The 19,556-nt window shown below is 64.3% G+C and overlaps 1 protein-coding gene across 2 annotated transcripts in view; it reads left to right on the forward strand.

Annotated features, from left to right (window-relative positions):
• The first annotated feature begins 389 nt into the window (after positions 1-389).
• Positions 390-19,556, forward strand: part of TRAF2 (TNF receptor associated factor 2) — a 23,356-nt gene continuing 4,189 nt past the window's right edge. The window contains exons 1-7 of one of the 2 annotated variants that reach the window (XM_080820376.1): positions 390-443; positions 8,619-8,828; positions 9,415-9,493; positions 9,755-9,853; positions 14,793-14,954; positions 15,939-16,013; positions 17,752-17,826. In XM_080820376.1, coding sequence (XP_080676502.1) covers positions 8,641-8,828; positions 9,415-9,493; positions 9,755-9,853; positions 14,793-14,954; positions 15,939-16,013; positions 17,752-17,826 — 678 coding nt within the window. In that variant the 5' untranslated portion in view covers positions 390-443; positions 8,619-8,640. Of the gene's footprint in view, positions 444-8,047; positions 8,217-8,618; positions 8,829-9,414; positions 9,494-9,754; positions 9,854-14,792; positions 14,955-15,938; positions 16,014-17,751; positions 17,827-19,556 lie in introns of those variants that run through there. The other variant, XM_080820377.1, reaches the window with a different exon arrangement.

The following is a 19,556-nucleotide window of genomic DNA, read 5'->3' on the forward strand; positions in this document are numbered from 1 at the left end:
AGGGGCAGGCGCTGCCGCGGCGCCCACGGGCCCGGCTCTCGCGAGCGGAGGCGCCCACTAGGGCTGCCCGCAGGAGGCCCGCTCCCCGCCGCAGGAGGCCGGCTCCCCGCCGCGCGAGGACCCCGCGGAGTCACCCGCAGCAGCCGGACAACTGCGCGGACCGAGCCGGGGCTCGACTTAAGTGCGCCCGTCGCGGCGGCTCCAGCCAATCGGCGCCCGCTGCGGCCTCCGGCGCGCTCCTGATAGGGTCTGGCGTCAGTCCGTCGGGGGGGCGGGCCGAGGCGGAGGGCGGGGGCGAGACCTGGCCAATCGGCGTCTGCTGCGGCTCGCTGGGCGCTCCCGGTAGGCCCCCGCGCCCGTCAGTCAGGCGGGCTCGGGGGGCGGGTCCGCAGCGGCGGCGGCGGCTGGGCGGGCGCGCAGTTCCGGGCGCGCGGCGACCGTTGGTGAGTGGCGCTGTGGGGTCGGGGGTCGCGGGTGGCGGGTCGCGGGTCGCGGGTCGCGGGTCGCGGGGGCGGCGGGGGCCGGGGCGGCGGGCGCGCGCGGCGCCGGGGAGTCGGGGCCGGCGCGCGGGGTCGCCGCCCCGCGGGCCCGAGGGGGTTTCTCGGAGCTGGGCCGCCCGGAAACCGAAAGTCGGAGCGCGGCCGGCGCAGGAAAGTTCGCGAACACCCGCGGGCGCCCACGGCGGCTCCGGCCGGGGTGCGCAGGGCGTCGCGGCCCGGGGGCAGCGCGCCGCACGCCGCCCCGCGCCCCTGACCCGGCCCCCGGCGGGGCTGCTGACCTGTTGCAGGGACCCGGCCCTGCGCTCGCGGGGCGCGCCTGGCCGCCCCGGTTCCCGCCCCCGCGCGCCGTCGCCCTTCTCTGCCCCTCGGGTGCCCCGCCCCCACCCAGCTCCTGCGGGGCCTGGAGGCCCCTCTGGGTCCGTGGCGCTGCCCTGGACCCTCGAGCACCCGCGGGCTGGGCGCCGAGCGGGGCGCGGGGGGAGTCGGCGAGCGGCCCGTCCTTCTTCCTCGGGCCGGAGTGCTTCCGAGCGCCGGTGTGTTCGCGCCCTCCGACGGCTCCCCGACGGCACCCGCAGCCCGCGGGGAGCACGGAGCGCTTGGACCGCGTTCCGAGGTCGTGCGTGTCGTGCCCGTGTCCTGACCGCCCGGCAGCCGGAGGGGGAACCGGGATGAAGAGCGCCGGGAGGGAGAGCGAGTTTTCTCAGGGCCCTGGGCGGTTAGAGAGCTGTGCCTCCCTGGGTTTGGGATCACCTGCGACGTCCCGGGGCTCTTCCCAGGGCTCGTCTGGGCCCCGGTCCCAGCTGTCCCAGCCCGGAGGCATCCCGCTGTCCGTCAGTGCAGGTGGGGTGTCCCGTGTGTCGGCGGCAGCCAGGTGAGCATCCCCAGGCGGGTGTTGAGGACGCGGAGATGGCCTTGGGCACTGGGGTCCAGATCCTGCTGTGGGGCGACTTGGAGCAGCCTGTTCAGGCGTCCGTGGCAGTGGAGAGCCCAGGACAGCAGCCCAGGAGAGCTGACGCCCTGTGCGGAGCCCGGCAGCTCACGGGGGGCTGGGTCTGGGTGGGCTGTGGCCTGTGTCCGCTCAGTGGGGGTTTAGGTGGCCGTCTCAGCCAGCCTGCGTTGTTGGCCACGTAAGTGCAGCACGGCTTCGCTTCAGCCCTTCGCAAGCCCCAGAGGCCCTCACTTGCTTCTGGCTTCTCCACTCCGCGCATCTGGGCAGCCCCTCTCCCTGGGTGCTTGGTTCCCAGAATAAAGCCCAGCCCCTGAGGCCCTGGCCCTGGCTCCTGAGGGCATGCACTGGCACTTAGGGGCTCTTTTTTGGGGGGGGGGGTAATGTTTATTTATTTGAGAGAGAGACCGTATGGAGTAGGGGTGGGGTGGGGCGGAAGGAGAGTGTCTCCAGCAGACTCCCCGCTGTCAGAGCCTGACACAGGGCTCAGTTGATCCCGCACCCCTCAGATCGTGACCTGAGTCAAAAGGAAGAGTTCGCACCCCCGCCACCCCGGGGTGCTCCTGGTCTAGCCCTTTGGGCTGCAGGTGCTTTCCGACATGCCTAGTCTGCACCATGTATCCTTCTGGTGCCCTGCAGTGTCACAGATCTCTGTGTCCTGTGGCCGCATTGTGCTGTGTGGTCCCAGCCCGCCCCTGCCTCAGTGTCCTCAGCACCAGGCATGGCGCAGGGCAGGAGCCTGTGAAGACCAGTGCGGTGGGACAGACGGAGTGAAGCCTGTGTGTGTGCCTCGCTGCCGCACTGCCCTGCTGGCTCCCTCGTGGGGGGCTCCGAGCAGAGGGGGCTTTCGGCTGGGGGTTCTCTCTCTCGAGTGGGTTTTAAACTTCCTGGGGAGGTAGATGCAGATGCCATTTCTTCGGGGACCTGAAGGAGTGGGTTGCAGCAGTGCTTGTAATTTGGGGACTAGAGCACAGGACTCAGCGGTGGTCGCTTGCTCCTGGAGAAGGCATTGTCTCCGGGAAGATGGAGGCCTTTTCAGTGCGTGTTTTGAGAGTCGGATCTGTGGGAGATTCCATCCTGCCCGCCCCCCCACCGGCGTGGTCAGCGCTCCGGCAGGACGCCGCAGCTGTGGAGAGGCAAGGGCAGGCCGGCCCAGAGGAGAAAATCCGGGAAAGTCACCCACACACGCGATGCCAGGAGTGGGGAGCGCACCTGTCTTCACCGCGTGCCGGAGTCCAGGCCCGTGCTCGGGGCACCGTTCTCCGTGCACTGGGCCTGCTCCCTCGTGGAGAGGAGTGAGGACCACTCTCTCAAGGGCCTGGCCCTTGAGGGAGGGCATGTCACGGTCCCACCACAGTCTCCCACCCCTGGACAGAGGGTCTGAGCCCAGGAGGGGGCATGCAAGAGGCACACTCTGCGGAAACCGTCCAGGGTCTGTGCAGGAACAGGCTTGAGGCCACATTCCCGGCGGGGCCCTGGGGGCAGTGGAGCCCGGGGTCTCGTGACCTGGTTGTGGCTTAGGAAGGCGAGTACTCATCAGGGCTGGGGGTAGGGGGGTAGAATAGGGGGCGCCTCAGAAGGGCTGGCTTGTGCGGGATCAAGGACCGAGGTGCCCCATTTGGACTGGAGGAAAGGCGGAATGATGGGCAGAGGAGTCTGTGGAGGAGCGGGGAGTCTGGGAGACATGGCCTGGGTCCTCCCTCCTGCCCTCCTAGTCCCTGCCTGCTGGTGCCTAGCTTGTATTCTAGAAGAGACCGGCCCGTGCAGTGCAGTTTCCTGACCGCCGAGAGGGAAGGCCTTGTTGAGGAAGCACAGCCCTCGGACCGGCAGGGTGGTGGGCAGAGCCACGGGGCAGGCCCCTCTGGCTGCCGGGAGGGCCGGTCACGGGGCTGGCGGCCGGGGTCTGGCTGTAGCAGTGTGCTCCGATTCCCGGTGTTTGCGGGGGGGGGGGGGGGGGCTGCGGGATTTACTAACACGCTCACGGTGGGTGGGTGAGAGAGAGCGGTCTCGGAGAATGTGGCTGCAGCAGCCGAAGAGGGGGGCGCTTCTTGGGCTTAGATGGGGGCCAGCTGTTGAGGGGGCGGGGGGAAGTGCAGGCACTGACACCTAGAGGTCAGGGGGAGGGGCAGGGGAACAGGGCAGTCACCTGGGCCAGGAGGACTGGAGAGTCGCTGCACCATGACTGACGGATCACCCTGTCCCTGCGAGAGCGCCAGACTCGAATCAGAGACGCTGAGCTTCAGTGTGGCGATCGTGTGAAGACGCGTGAGCCCGCGCCTGGACCAGAAGCGCCCGCGCGGCGTCGGCTCGCGATGCCGGTGCTGTAGTAGGAGCAGGTGTTGGCCGTGAAGTTGGTGCCAGGCTGCTCTCTGGCAGTGGGCTGTGCCTGGAAAAAGATGAATTTCAGGGGCGCCTGGGGGGCTCAGCGGTTAAAGCCTCTGCCTTTGGCTCAGGTCATGATCTCAGGGTCCTGGGATCGAGCCCCACATCAGGCTCTCTGTGCAGCAGGGAGCCTGCTTCCTCCTCTCTCTCTGCCTGCCTCTCTGCCTACTTGTGATCTCTGTCTGTCAAATAAATAAATAAAATCTTAAAAAAAAAGGATGAATTTCAGTAGAAACTTATAATTTTACAGTGGATTTCCAGTGGGGGGGGCGGTCTTGGGCTCCCCCTGCATGCTGGTTGGAGCTCTTGAGTACTGCCTCGCCGGGCTTCTCTGCCGGCCTCAGACCTGGGTGCGAGCAGGTGAAGTGGGACGTGGGATCTTGGGGTCGTATGACATGGAGCTGTCAGTGGGGACGTGATCTTGAAGAGCTCAGTCCCTGGCATTCGGGGTGTCACCAGCTGAGGGTCGAACCCGTGTGTCTGCTGGCGGCATGGTGATGCCCCCCCCTTCCTGCCCGGCAGCCAGGCACCCCCGTGTCTCATCTGTTATGAGTTTGGGCGGCGCCTGGTTGTTGGAAGGAGAGAGCCTGTCCTTCGGGGACCCACGCCACTGCCCTGTGCTCATGCCCCAGGGTGGGACGGTGGGGCCAGGTGCCCTGTGGTCTCCAGCTCAGCCGGCGATTTCTCGCAGGGACGCCCCTTTCCCTGGGTCCTTTGCTCCGCACCGAGGCAGGACCTGAGCTTGTCCAGGGGCTGGATGCCCCCCACTCTCTGGGGGCTTCTTCCAGGTCAGACCCTGGTTTTCAGGTTGCTCTGCCATTTTCAATATTATGAGACAAGGTCGTTTGGGAGAGGATTAGGAATTTATTAGGGACTTAAGGCCCTTTTTGACTCTTTGGGAATAGAAATTCCATCTTTAAAAAATTTTTTTTTGAAGTTGAGGTATATGTGTAACAAAATGCGTGAACCCTAAGGACACGGTGAGGTGCGCGTTCACCCTTGTGTACGGGCACTTCCGGTGCCCCGAGAGGCTCCCTCTTGGTCCGTGGAGGCACTGACCCCCTGAATGGAAAATGGCTGTTTCTCTACTCATGATCCATCTGACACCAAATATGTGGTTTCTGGGACCCCATCCGTGGGCCCAGTGGTTTCTGGAGTGGCTCAGGGAACTCCCACAAACGGATTCCAGGAAATCGCAGATGGGAGAGACGCACAGGGCGAGGTACGGGGCGGGGTCGCGAGCTTCCGTGCCCTCCAGCACACCACCTCTCAGCACTGCGACCTCTCCAGCCCGGGAGCTCTGAGCCTCACTCTTCAGGGCATTCGGGGGGCTCTGTCACGAGAGCAGGATTGATTAAATTATTGGTCGTCGGTGATGAGGTCAGGCTCCAGCCCCTCTCCCCTCCCTGGCCTTGGGTGGGGGTGGGTGTACAAGGGGCGTAGGAATAACAGAGAGGCCCCCCTGTCCCTGTGGTTCAGGAAATCCCAGGGGTTTTAGGAAATCTGTGCCAGGAACAGGGGAGAGGAGGGAGTGGCACATGACGGCCCCGAGCCGCTGAGGGGACTGCTTCCGGCTTCTGCTGTCCCGCGGCCAAGCTTCGGGTACCTGGAACCGTTCTGGGAACTCTGGTCTGTGTCTGGTAGAAACGCTCTTTTTTTTTTTTTTTAAACATTTTATTTATTCATTTGACAGACAGAGATCCCAAGTAGGCAGAGAGGCAGGCAGAGAGAGAGGAGGGAGCAGGCTCCCCGCGGAGCAGAGACCCCGATGCGGGCTCGATCCCAGGACCCCGAGATCATGACCTGAGCCGAAGGCAGAGGCTTAACCCACTGAGCCCCCCAGGCGCCCCTAGAAATGCCCTTTTAACAAAACACAAGTCCGTTCGTTGTAGGAACTCCGTGCATTCGTGTCTGAAGCCTGATTTGGGGGAATGAGTGAGTGGGAAATCCAGGACAGGCGGAGTCGGAGTGCTTGTTCCCGTGTTCCCACGAGTCACTGCAGCGGGGGTAGTTCTCATTCATAGCCGACTTCCCCGGAAGAGGGTTTGGAAGCTTGACGGGACCAGTAGGGTGTTTGGGTTCTAGGTCGGGGTGCTGCTGACTCCTGCACGCAGTAGCTGGCTGGCCCGCCCCCCCAGCCCGGGCGCCTGTGTCTGCGGCGGGCCGTGCTGCGCATCCAGGGAGGCCCCCAGGCCTGTGTCATTTCAGATGGGTGGGCGTGGGCAGACCACCTAGACGTTCCGAGGTTCAGGGTCAGAGACAGGGAAGTCGTCTTCTGGGGCTGAGGCAGGGAGCGCGGCACAGCAGCAGGGCTCGACGTGGTGACGGCCTTCAAAGTGTTACTTTTGTTTCAATTTGTTTGGCAGAGAGCACAAGCAGGGGAAGCCGCAGGCAGAGGGCGAGCAGGGAGCCCAATGCGGGACTCGATCCCAGGACCCTGGGATCATGACCTGAGCCGAAGGCAGACGCCTAACCTACTGAGCCACCCAGGCGCCCCTCAAAGTGTCACATTTTGGAACAACGCTTTTGAGTTTTCATGTCTTTCATTGCAGTTCTCAAAAGTTCGGATGTGTTTACGAATGACATTTGAATAACACATTTAGGGATGGAAGCTGGGAACCCCGCAGGCACAGCGTGGGCGGCGCTGGGACCCCTGGGCCAGTGCGAGGTGCGGCCGGGCTCCTCAGGCTCTCCAGGGCCGCTTCTCCACGTTCAGAGCAGGACCACGGAGCGTCACCGTGTCTGCCAGCTGTGACCACTGCGCGGGCCGTGTTGGTGAGGTCACGGGGGCCTGACTGCGTGTCGTAGCCTATGACTTTCCTCATCACTCAGAAAAAGAGGCCATTCGTGTGGTTCTCCTAGAGCTAACTGGAGTCCGTTGATGGATTAGTGCAGTGAGTTCAGCCGGCCAGAAAGCAGGGCCCAGCTTCCGGCAGAGGGAACGCCGATGCCGAAGGGCGAAGCCGCGACTCCTGGGCGCTGAGGGGGGCGGTTCCATGTGGTTTTAGAGAGAGAAAAGCGTCACCGTAGCCCTTGTACCCTGTCACGATGGGGTTGGTTTCTCACTTACTTTTTCCCATCCAGGTGAAGCACGGCTGTGAGTGTGGAGTCCTTCTTGTGTGTTCTGTTTCGCTTAACGAGTTGAACGTGAAACAGGCGTAAAGTGTGTGGCTCGTTGCCGTGGTTGGTGTTATTTAAAGGTGAAAGTCTCCGTCTGATGTAGTCCATAGAGCAGTGACTGTCAGATCGTTGATGGGTCGTGAAATCGGCTTCGTTGCATGCCCCGAAGAAAGGCGGGACACGCAGGATGTCTCCCCTGAGAGTAAGCACACGTGGACGGGTCCTTTGTTTGGTCAGTGCTTGTTGCACAAACGTGGCCTTGAAGACTGTGGGCTGAGGATGTCCTCCCACCTCGGTCTTCCTGGCCAGCACCGTGCATGCGTCCACGACCTCTCAGGCTCTTGGGTTAGCTCTTCCACAAGAGGGCCTATTGGCGGTACCTTCTAGTGCTCACGCATCTGTGTCCTAACGGCTGGAGAGAATGACATCCCCCAGTCGTCAAAGGGACTGATGCGTGGTGCTGGGGCCCAGACACACCCACATGTGCTGACGGCGTGTGACCAGCGAGAGGGGCTCTTGCCGTCCTGCTGAGCGGCCGTGGGCACCACCTCCCCCATCTGTCCAGTGGTTGCAGGAGTAATGGCGGGTTAGAGAGCTAGAACCCGTGTGCTCTGGCTTGCCAGCCCGGGCAGGCCTCACAGATCCAGAAGCCTTCATTGGAAGGGGGTTTGCCCAGTAGACGGGAGACAGGGACACACTGTCTCTGCTTCCTGTGCTGTCCGGACAGCTCAAGACGATGAAGACAGCCTTACGGGCGTAGGAAAGAGGCCTATTCTTTCAGAACGTCCTGGTTTGGAAGTTGGTGTGCTCCCCGTGCACATGTGGGAGAAGACACAGGGATGTGTTTCCAGGGGCATTTGGGGAAGGCAGCTGTTTGGAGCGTTGGCAGTGGGGCTGGGCAGCTTGGTGTGAACACTGATTCATGCTCGGGTTGCTGGGTCCTTGTCCTTTTCTCAGGGTTGGCGGGGCCAGTTGATTTTGAAATACTGGACGTTGAACAGTGTGTCCCATGCAAGGTCTCAGAAGGCCGTGGAAGCCTGTCCCCTGTCCGGCTCGTGCGTCCTGGTTGCCTTGCCCTGGCGGCCTTGCCAAGGCCTGGGGGGGTAGCAAAGGGCAGCTCCCAAGTGAGAGGGACCCTGGTGACGGTGGCTGGAGAGCAGAGCAGTGGTGCCAGGCGGGCCGCATGCCTCCTTTCGGGGGTGACATTGGAGAAGCCGACGTCTAGGGTGGCCACCTCCTGGCTGCTGCCTCGGACGGAGCAAGGGCAGGTCAGAATTTCCTGCCGGGCTGACTGTAGGAGGTTTGGGCTAGTCAGGAAGGCACAGGCATCAAGGACTGCGGATGGCCGGTGTTGGCGGGAAGATGGCATCCGGCACGCGCTCTGCCCGTGGGTCACAGCAGAGTGGGCTGGGTGACCTCGAGGGCGGCCTGTGGGTCTGGAGGCTCCGGATGGGCGTGCTGGTGCTGGCGTGCGGCGCCGCTGAGCCTCGGCCCCCGTGCGTGCAGCGGTTGGGCTGGGTGGTCTCCCGGTTCCTGCAGAGTGCTGGGGCGCCGCTCTTTCGTCCTCGACCGCCGCTCAGCCCAGACCCCTCACTGCTGGGCAGGGGCTGTTTCCCCGCAGTTGGGGCCAGTCCGAGGACCCCCGTGACCTGCTCTCTGTTCTTCCGTAGGGCGCGGCGGTGCGCGGCTCTCATGGCTGCGGCCAGCGCGACCCCTCCCGGCTCCCTAGACCTGTTGCAGCCTGGCTTCTCCAAGACCCTCCTGGGGACCAAGCCGGAGGACAAGTACCTGTGCTCGGCCTGCAGGAACGTGCTGCGCAGGCCTTTCCAGGCACAGTGCGGCCACCGCTACTGCTCCTCCTGTCTGACCAGCATCCTCAGGTACCGCGGGCAGCGGCGGCGCCCGCACGTGTGTGCTCCGGGCCGTCCCTGAGGGCGGAGGCGCGGGCTCACGACCGCGTGAAGTCAGGAGCCGGGGAGGCGGGGCTGCGCGGTGACTGGGCAGTGCGGTCGCGGGGAGTGACGTAAACGCCGTTCCCGTCCGCCTCCTGCTCGTCCTGTTGGTCAGGTGGGCGCAGGACCGCTCACAGTCCCGCGATTGGCTCGGGGCGTTTGCACGGGGTGCGCCGCTCCAGGGGGTGGACACGTACGCGGGAGCCCCCGGCAGCCGCTCTGAGTGGCCCGTGGACTTGGGTGGGCGCAGGCAGCCAGCGCCTCATCCCCGGTGCCCGGCCCCGCGTGGTGGGCCGTCAGAGAGCCCCTGTGTCTCCCGGGGGGGCGGCCTCGCGGTCGGAGGCTGGGGTCATCCCCCCATCTCGGAGATCTTCGGCGCGGAGCCTGCGTGCGTGCTCGCGACGGACGAGGGCCGGGCTGGAAGGCGCAGAGCGCGGCGGGGACTGGCGCTTGGCCCGAGGCGCCCGCGCCCCCCGCGTCCGTGTGACGGCCGGCCTTCCCCTTGCCTCGCTAGCTCCGGGCCGCAGAACTGCGCCGCCTGCGTTCACGAGGGCATATACGAGGAAGGCGTCTCTATTTTGGAGAGCGGTTCGGTAAGTGAGAAGTCTTCAAGCCAAAAACGTCAAAGTGAACAGAAAACGTTCTGGTGTCTTTCTAACACCCCCGAGGGCCGCGTGGTGCCGGAACCGCTGGGATGCGGCCCTCCCGGCCACGGTCACGTCCAGAGCTGGGAGAGGCGGCGCCAGAGGCGTCTCAGGCCTGGGCCTCGGTCTGGAAGCCTCGCAGTCTCAGTGGCGGGGTTGGCGGCGGGCAGCTGGGAGGAGGAGGCCTGACCCCCGGAATGCTTTCCTCAGGCTTTCCCAGACAACGCTGCGCGCAGGGAGGTGGAGAGCCTGCCGGCTGTCTGTCCCAGTGACGGCTGCACCTGGAAGGGGACCCTTAAAGAGTATGAGGTGGGTGCCCCCTGCGCTGGCACGGCCTTCGAGCCTGAACCCCACCCCCAGAGCAGTCGCGCCGGGCCTGCACGGGCCCGCTGGGGAGCCCGTGGCTGCTCGCCGTCCAAACGCGAGGACTCACAGGGGTCGTGGCTCGGGGGAAGATTTTCGTGGCCGGGCCCAGTTGTCCGCCGGGATGCCATGGCGGGGTGGCCGCGAGGGGACAGTGTGTGGCAGATGTCGTGCTGGCTCTGAGGGCACCATGGCCACATCTCCCGGAACATGCAGGAAAGGAGCTTTTTTGCTTGGTGGGACTTTTCTGGGTGTTTTCAGACAAGGACTTTCTTACTTAGAATTGCGTGGACGTTGGGAGTGGCAGGAGGATCCTGCATGTTCGGTCTGTGGCCGCAGAGAGGCCCTGGCCAGTGACAGGGCAGTGGCTGGTGTGCCTGTGTCAGCGGGCAGGGCTGGCTTGCGTCCCCACGTCGGTGTGAGTGGCAGCTGGCAGGCAGACCGGCGCAGCCTCCGTGGCTCGCTTGTGTGGCTGTCCCGGCTTTGTAACTAGCGCGGCTCCGTCGGTCACCTGTACGCGGACGGCATGGTAGCCGGGTGTCCTCCGCCTGAGGAGGAGACAACCCATATGTGGTCCGTCCACACCGTGGACCGGTATTCGGCCATACAAAGGAAGGAGGGAAATCCTAACATGGGCGGACTTGGAGGCCATTGTGCTCAGTGAAGTGAGCCCGTCCTAGAGGGTCGGTCCTGTGGAGCCACTCCTGTGAGGGCCCCAGAGCAGCAAAACCCAGAGAGGCGGGGGGGGGGTGGCCACCAGGACGGGAGGCCAGGAGTCGTGGAGAGTGGCGGGTTGGCCTCTCGCGGTGGGCAGCCCTGTTGGCGAGGCTGGATGGGCTGTTGGTGTGGAACCCTGGCTCTCCAAAGCTCAGGCACGCTCCTGCCCCATGCCCTGGAGTAGCCCCTGTCATAGGGGGGACACTGGGCACTGAGTTGTGATGGTGGTGGAGGGCCCATTGGGGCTGGAAGTGGGACTTGAGCTCCTAGCGGGCTTCTCCCTTCCTGCTCCCAGCCTGTGTGCCAAACTTCCCTTGTTTTGTTTTGTTTTGTTTTAAAGATTTTATTTATTTGACAGACAGAGATCTCTGTCTCAGAGTAGGGGGAGAGGAAGGCAGAGAGAGAGAGAGGAGGAAGCAGGGTCCCCGCTGAGCAGAGAGCCCCATGCCGGACTCGATCCCAGGACCCTGGGACCTTAACCTGAGCCAAAGGCAGAGGCTTTAACTCACTGAGCCCCCCAGGCGTCCCTTCCCTCATTCTCTTGACCAGTCAGACTCTCTGGTCTCTGGGCTGTAAGCCGTGTGCTTCCAGAAGAGCAGCTTGGCCGTGTCTAGGGAGGAGGCTCTGGTGGGGTCAGGTTAAGAGATGCACTTTCCATCCAGCGGGTCCATGGGTCTTAGAAGCGGAGCAGCTCTGGGCCCCCCACGCCCTTTCCGGTGCCTCCCAGACTCCCAGACTCCCAGGACTGAGACCCAGAGGCCCCCGGGCTGCGTCATGCAGGCGGAGGTTCTGCTCAGCAGAAGAGGCAGCTCCGGCTGCCCGGGGGTGTCCGGAGAGGAGGCCATGGGTTTGCGGGTCTCTCCTGGGAGGGTGGAGAGCCTGAGCAGGCTCTGGGGCTTGTGGGTATAGGAGGCTCTGTGGGGCATAGGGAGTGGGCGCAGGACGCTGTGCTGCCTTCTGCAGGGACCCAGAGGCGTCCTGGGCACAGGCGGAGTCACCCCACCTTCCGGTCTGAGCGGCTGGTTTCTGCTGCCTCCGGGCCCATGGTGCGGGCGGGTGGTGGCTTCGTGGGCCTCGGGCCTTGGGCCAGGGACCACAGCCAGCCTGTGGGCTCGGCCACGGCCCTGCAGGCATGTAGGCTGGAAAGTCCCTGGCTGGCCCGGAGAGCCCCGGAAAGTCCCTGAGAGGGTGGGTTTGGTCATGTGGGAGGGCGGGCGCTGCTCTGGGACACTGGGCCTGGCCCTTCGGTAAAACCTGTCCTTGGCTGTGAACGTCACAGGCCTGAGCGAGATCAAGGTCTCCACGCACACCCGCCCTCCCCTCGGAGCCAACCTGGCTGCCCTTGGCGGAGCTCGACCTCACGGGGGCATTGTGAAATGCTGGTGCTGTGGCTGAGCTGTTCGGAAATTCCTGGTTAGCCTCTGAATGAGATTTTCCTTTGCAACAATGTCTGATATTTTCTAAGAAGGTGGTGACTTAAATCTCCAGTTCGGGTCAGAGACGTTTGTGGAGCACCTGCCAAGTGCCAAAGGCGGCCCTGAGTGGGCGCGGGCCTGTGCTGGCGGTGTGGGAGGGCCCGGCCGGCCGGGGGAAGGCTCTCGGCAGAAGCGCCGGAGGAGGGCACGGGTCACCAGAGGCCACGGTTGACAGGCGAGGCCGGGGCAGGCGTGCTCCGTCCCCCCACATGTCCGAGTGAATTCCGAGGCGGCACAGCGCTGCTCGCGGAGACAGCTGGAATTTTCCTTGAATAAATACCGATTTCTCCAGAGTGTGTGCTTCTCTCTGATCCCACGAGGGCGGGGTGCCCCGCGCCTGCTCCAAGGCGGCCCTGGGGTGACAGGTGCACAGGTGTCCGAGGTTGGACCCGCTGCGTATGGCAGTCAGCAGAGGGCCGTGCCCCCTTGCCTGTCTCGCTGGTGCCAGCTCGCTCTGTGCTGCCTCAGGGGCCCCCGCAGCACTCCCCAGGTGTCCTGTCGTGTGTGCAGTGTCCTTAACTAACTCCAAGCAGCCTGTCTGCGGGTACCGTATTCCGTCTCGTGAGCCGCGATCACTTCTGGGACTCCTCCCGGGTGCGTTGTGACTGTTATGAGGTCAGCGTAGCCCAGACGCTGCTTACCGTTGGGTCGCGGGGGCCTGCGTGGCGTCCATCCGCCGCAGCCCTGGGGATCCTGGGGGTTCGGCGAAGGCGGGCTCAGCTGCAGTGCAGGTGGGCTGCAGGGGCTAGGCCACGTCGGCAGGGAGTGGCAGGGAGCCGGGCTGCAGTGACAGCGTGGGCTGGCCCTCTGCTGGGCCGTCGTGCGGCGTGGTGTGTCCTGGCCCGCCAGCCCGGTGTGCGGCCTTCCGACAGCGGGACCTCGCATGGCAGCCTGTGGGGTGCTCGGTTGGGCTGCGGTGGGTAACCAGGGAGGCCTGCTGGGAGTGTGGCATTTGGTCTGGGGTGTGTCCCTGTGGGAAGGCAGAGGGCAGGGGTGCCTGCTCTGGGAGCTTGTGGCATGGGCACTTGGGAGGAGGTGTGGGCCCCACCAGACGTGTCCCTGGAGTTCACCCGTGGCTTCTGCTCTCTCTGGAAGTGCTGGGGTTTTGCCTCAACAGCCAAGCCCGTGGGACGGGTTGGAGACACGGCCAGCGTGTTCCCCGCCCAGGAGCAGCACGTCTGAGGCCCTCCCTGCTCCTTCTGAGTGCTCCACGACCAAGCTCGCCGGGGAAGCCCTGAAGACCCAGTCCCTCGGGAGGGCATCGCGCCCCATGGCTGCCCCAGCCCAGAGCTCTGTGCAGATGCTGAGCCCATGGTGGAGGGCTTCCTCCTGCTCTGGGCCAGTCCGGAACTTTCCTCTCACAGTGACCTTGCCTCCTTCCCTCGTCGTCCCCAGTGTGCCCTAGTGTGTCCTGCCTAAAACTTCTTATGTGGTGCTGAGTGAGGTCATCCCGGCATGGAAGGACCAATTCTGCGTGTGAGCGGAAACTTGCTGGAGGACAGAGGCATGGGACCCGCAGACACGGGGGGTCGGGGGCGGGGTGGGGCCGGGCACAGGGTTCAGTGGGACAGAGTCCAGCGTGGGACGATGACCTTGCTCTGCGGACAGGTGGAGGGGACGGTGCCCCGCAGCGTGAATGTGTTTTCGCCCTTAAGAGCAGTTAAGATGGTAAACTTTATGTCGTGTGCGGTTTACCACGATAAAAACACCTAACAGCAAACAAACCTGGAGCTCCCCGTTCCTCTGCCCTGTGCCCCTCTGCCCTTCCCTTTCCTGGCAGACTGACCACGGGCCCGCAGGCTGTGTGGGACCGTGGGCTCCGGGCCCTGCAGGGCCGGCCTGGGACAGGCTTCGGGTCCTTGCCGCTGTCCTTCCCCGCCTTTGGCGCCGAGCCGTCTCCCCCAGCGTCCCGCTCACGCTCGGGAAAGCCAGCAGCTGAGGTTCAGCGGGTTCCCGCACCCACCCGCGTGGTTCTGTGGCTCCAGAGGGGCAGCGCCTGCCCGCCCTCCTCCCTCCGCCTCCGCAGTGCCTCCCCGCACGTTCCTCCCGGGTGCAGGCAGCTGGAGGGCCCCAGGCTGGGGCCCCAGACCTCCCTCGGGCACCACACACCCTCGCTGTCCATGCTGCCTGTGCGGGCTGTCAGAGAGGGACTTGGCACGAGTTGGGGGCTCCCGGTCCTTCTCTGGTCAGTCTGGCTGCGTGGCCTGTCCTCCCAGCATATAGACTCTCGTCACTCCCGGGCCTTTTGTCCACTTAGAACCGGCCCTGCTCTACGCCCTCCGCCCGGGGCCTGGGCTCTGCCGCCCCGTGGAGCGCCCTCCCTCTGCTCCTGCTCTCTGTACCCCACGCCATCTCTGCCCTCAGTGGCCCCCCTCGCTATCTGGACAGTGGTCCTCTTGTCCCCGAGTGTCACTCCGGAGCATCCCCAGGGAGCAATGTTGTAGGGTATCACGTGGGCAGGGTGCCAACAGCTAGACTTGAGTCCTCCTCACCTCTGACCTGGAGCACAGGTCCTGCAGCAGATGAGATCGGGGCACGCGGAGCGGCACCCCTTATCTGGCACCTGTGGGGTCAGCGCAGGTCTCAGTGGCGCTCAGCAGGGTGGCCGTCTCCATACGCACATGGGGCCCGGTGATGGCGGCCTGCAGTGTCCCCTGTGCGCCCTGTTGATGCTTTGCTGCCTTTGTTGCCAGAGCTGCCATGAAGGACACTGCCCATTCATGCTGACCGAGTGCCCGGCGTGCAAAGGCCTGGTTCGCCTTGGGGAGAAGGAGCGTCACTCAGAGCACGAGTGCCCGGAGAGAAGCCTCAGCTGCCGTCACTGCCGGGCACCCTGCTGCTGGGCGGACATGAAGGTGAGGGTGCCCGGCCCCATGGGGCCGTCACCGCGCCACCGAGCCATGCCCTCTGCCGCTGTGTCCTGTTTGGCGCTTCAGCTGCGTGCCTCTGGCCCTTCCCTCCCAGCCACGAGGTAGAAGGTTCTGGGTGGGGAACTGGGTTGGTGATGAAGGCAGAGCTGACGCATTTTGAAAAGCTGTTTTAGTGTAGCAGGTTGCACATGTACAGCGGCAGTGCAAGGCCCACGCCACCCTCACTCGCCTGTGTCCGTGTCCGCACGTGCTGGGCTGCATCGGGGTCCCCACACTTACCGCATGGGTCCCAGGCTTTGCGTCATTCTCTCTCAAAATTCTTGAGTCTCTGGAGAGCTGTATGTGTTGCTGTCATTTCTGAGTCTTACTGGCGACTCCCTGTCGTCCCTGCCTCACTCGGTGCCCACGTTCAGTGACGTCTGTGGCGTCTGGCCCCACACTGCCTCTCGATGAGGTGTCCGAGGTCTCGTCATCTGCAGCGGCACTCTGGGGCTGTCTTTCTTTTCTTTTCCGCCTGTCTGTTGAAACAGCGGGGCTGCCGGTTGGCCGATCGCGTCCCCAGGGGCCCTCGCTGCGTCCCCTCGTCTGTAGCCGTCTGTGTGGAGGCCTCCCGAGGGCCAGACTGCATTGGGGCGCTGTGGGGGCCTCCCGGAGGCGTTCCCACCCCTCGCAGGGCCGTGGCCTGTCCTGCCGGCCTTGCTCCTCGGGGCCAGAGAGGCCACTGGCACCCTCCGTGGCCCGGTTTCAGGGTGACTGGCAGCAGTGTCCTCCCCGAGTCACTGTCAGTGGCTTGTCCTTCCCGTGGCGCCCTGGAGCTGCCGCATGAGGACGCGGCTCTGAGCTCCGGTGCTTCTGAGCACCTGCAGGACCCCCCCGTTGGGGGTCTCGGGAGCTGCTGCCCCAGAACGAGTCCACGAGACGGCACGGGTGACCTCGCGCGCGCCCTGGCCCCCAACTGCTGTCTTTCAGGCGCATCACGAAGTGTGTCCCAAGTTCCCCTTGACGTGCGACGGCTGCGGCAAGAAGAAGATCTCACGGGAGAAAGTAAGCGGTTTCCCGGGCCCCTGGGGACCAGGGGGTGCGCTCGTGCCCGTGGTGTGGGGCTCCGACCCAGCCCCGAGGGGGACGTGTCGGCTTGTGGTGAGAGCGTTGGGTCACCTGTGGACCACTGTGTTGTCCCGCGGAGGTGGAGGTGACCCGGCCTGAGAGGAATGACACACGTCCAAGACCCGGGGCGGCACCTCCCTGCGCCGCTTTCCCTCTATAACACTTCAGTGGCCGGGGCGGGGACTCTGCTTTTGTTTGTTTTTAATTTCATTTACTTGAGAGAGAGCGTGAGTGCGGGGCAGGGTGGGGTAAGGGGCAGAGGCAGGGGGACAAGCAGACTCCACGCTGAGCAGGGAGCGCGACGTGGGGCCTGAGCTCAGGACCCCGGGGTCATGACCTGAGCCGAAACCCAGAGCCGCTGAGCCACCCCGGCGCCCCTTGCTGCTCCGTTTTAAGAGAGACCGCGTCGTGGGCTCGGACTGGCTGTCGCGGTTACGATTTCTGCCCGATTCCGCGTCAGCGGCCCGTCCTGCTGCAGGGCGTCTTGGTACCTGCTGATCTCAGCCTGGGGGCGCACTGGTGCTCGTGCCCCGGACGCAGCCCCTGCGCTGCGCACGCCAGGCAGTGACGGTGCGCGGGCGGCCGGTCTCCGGCTCCTCTGGCGCTCGCGGGACACGCAGTCGGGCCCCACGCAGGCTCTCGGGGGTGCGTCGCCGTTCGTCTCTCTGCTTACCAGTCTCTGAGATTACCCTTCGGGACCAGGTGGTCGCGTAGGTGGGTAAAACGGTTGTGTGGATCCCGAGTGAGAACCAGGGCAAGTGTGCTGACAGGTCAGAGCCCGGGCCCTGGCCCCAGCAGCGGGTGGGGTGACATCCTCAGGGCTCGCCCGTGACAGCTGGGGAAGACGGTCCCGGGAGTTCCCGTTTGTGGTTCTCAAGTCACACGTTCCTCGGGCCTTTTGCTTAGGGCTCACCTGCATTTCTCCTTCTGGGGGCCGGGACCCCTGCGGACGCCCGTTTCCTGCAGTGGGGAGAGAATCTTAGTTCTCCTTTCGTCTGTGTCTAGAGCTCTGTCAGGTAGCTTGGGTCACAGTCCCTTGTCCTTTCCCTTAGTTCGGTGTTTGGTCTGTTTCCGTTTGGCATTCGTAGCCCTGATCGTCATTCTAGGCCCTGGAGGACGGAGGCAGACGGACTGTTCTTAAGGGGTCCTGTGGCTGCCCCTTGGCCTTGCCCACCTTGGAGAGCGGCATCCACCCCCGTCTTGGCCGGCAGGAGGGGCTGCTGGCTCCGTGGCCGGCACACGTGCAGTCGCTCTCTTTCTGGGTTCTCCCGTCTGCTCTGCTGGGCAGTGTGGTCGTGCGCCAGCGCCGCGCCGGGTCAGTGGTGGGAGTCTGACCCCTGGTCAGGCCATCCCCTCCCTTCTCCCAAGGCCCCGGGGCCTCGGACAGCACACGGCGCTGAGGCCCGGGCACAGGATCAGGCCACTGCGGGTGTTCTGAGACACTGGCCACAGCGCAGTTCCTCAGCCTGCACACACCCCTCCACACACCTCCCTCTGTTGACGCCCGCAAGCTGCATGTGTGCATGCGTGTGTGCGTGCGTGTGTGCGTGTGTGCGTGTGTGCACGGATGCGCCTTGGGCTGTCCGACTGGGTTGTCAGGTTTTGTTCGGTGTGAGACCGAAGAGGCCAGGCAGGGAGGGGAAAGGAAAGGCTCTTACAGCGTCCTTCCTTCCAGTTCCAGGACCACGTCAGGGCGTGCGGCAAGTGCCGGGTCCCGTGCAGGTTCCATGTCGTCGGCTGCCCCGAGTTGGTGAGTCCCACTGGCCATGGGTCCGCTGGGGCTGGGCCTGTGGCAGCTCCCTGTCTCCCGAAAGGGGACCCCGCAGAAGCGTGCTGTGCGTCCTCTTCCCGAACGTGGTCCTTGCTCGGCCTCCGGCCCGGCCTCCTGGTATCCCTCCCACTTCCCCTGCCGCCTCCTCGGCCCTCAGCTGTCCCGGCCTCGGCCCGGGCTCTGCTCTGTCCACTGGTCTTCCTCGTGCTCACTCAGGCCCCGCCTCTGACCACCTCCCTCTGCTGAAAATGCCCCGGGCCTTGTGCCTCCCTGATACCTCATGGGCACCTTAGGCCTCAGCTGCACACTAGGACCCCCCACCCCAGCCGAGTCCTCCCACCTACCCAAAATGAGCAGTTTGTGTCACCCGGTGGTGCCAGCCAAAGCCCAGCAGTCATTGTGGTTCTTCCCTTGTCTCCTGTGCCGTGTCTGGTCCACCCGGGGAGGTCCGTGCTCCCTGCAGACGGGTCCGGGACCCCACCTGCCTCCCCTGTCTTGGTGGCCTACGTGGCCCTGGTGGGTCGCTGGCCTGGCTGTCCTTGCGCACACTGACCTGTCCCCACCCCAGGACCTTGACCTGTCGGCTTCCGTGCCGCTCGTTCAGGCCTCTGCGTGGCGTCTACCCTTCTTTCTCCAACTGCTGTGTCCCCGGGGGCGGGAGGTGCAGCCTGGGGCACGGCTGGCGCGCTGCTGCCCACAGACTCCCTGGCAGTCCTTCCGTGGTGGTAGTCGCAGGACTGCTGTCTCCTGGAGCCCGGACACCTGGTCTCGGGTGCAGCCCACAGGAGTGGCCCTCCCACCGTCCTCTGCGTCTGGTGATGCGGTGCAGGTGGTGCTCCCCCGCCGTGGGCACTGCTGGCGGCCCGCTTGTGGGCCCAGAGTGCGGCAGCCGCAGGCTTTCTAGCCGGTGGAGCCGGGCACGCCCCAAGGGTGAAGGTGGTGTTGGACTCGTTGCTCCGACCCTGACCTTAAGCCCCCAGCCCCTTGTTACGCACGCGCTGCCCCCACGCCAACCCCTGGACCGGCAGGGGACCGCCTGTCCAGCGCCCCTCGGGATGTGCTCTCTGGGCACCGTGTCTCGTGAAGTTTGTTGCTTTCTACTTTTGATGTTTTGAGAGTGTCATAACGTTTTTATTTTTATTATTTTATTATTTTTAAAATATTTTATTTATTCATTTGACACAGAGAGAGACAGTGAGAGCAAGAACACAAGCAGGGGAGTGGGAGAGGGAGAGGCAGATTCCCCGCAGAGCAGGGAGCCCGACATGGGGCTCTATCCCAGGACCCTGGGATTGTGACCTGAGCCAAAGGCAGATGCTTAATGGCAGAGCCATCCAGGCGCCCCTCTTTTATTATTATTATTTTTTTTAAAGATTTTATTTATTTGACAGAGACCATAAGTAGGCAGAGAGGCGGGGGGGGGGGGGCGCGGAAGCAGGCTCCCTGCAGAGCAGAGAGAGCCCGATGCGGGGCTTGATCCCAGGACCCCGGGACCATGACCTGAGCCGAAGGCAGAGGCTTTAACCCACTGAGCCACCCAGGCACCCCCCTATTTTTATTTTTTAAAAGATTGATTTGAGAGAGAGCCACGTACAGGCCTGTGTCAGTGGGGAGGGGCCACGGAGAGAGAGACTCTCAAGCAGACTCCGAGTTGAGTGCAGAGCCTGACTCAGGACTCGATCTCACAACCCTGAGATCGGACCTGAGCC

The sequence above is a fragment of the Martes martes genome, assembly GCF_963455335.1.
Source record: "Martes martes genome assembly, chromosome: 12".
Lineage (NCBI taxonomy): Eukaryota > Metazoa > Chordata > Mammalia > Carnivora > Mustelidae > Martes > Martes martes.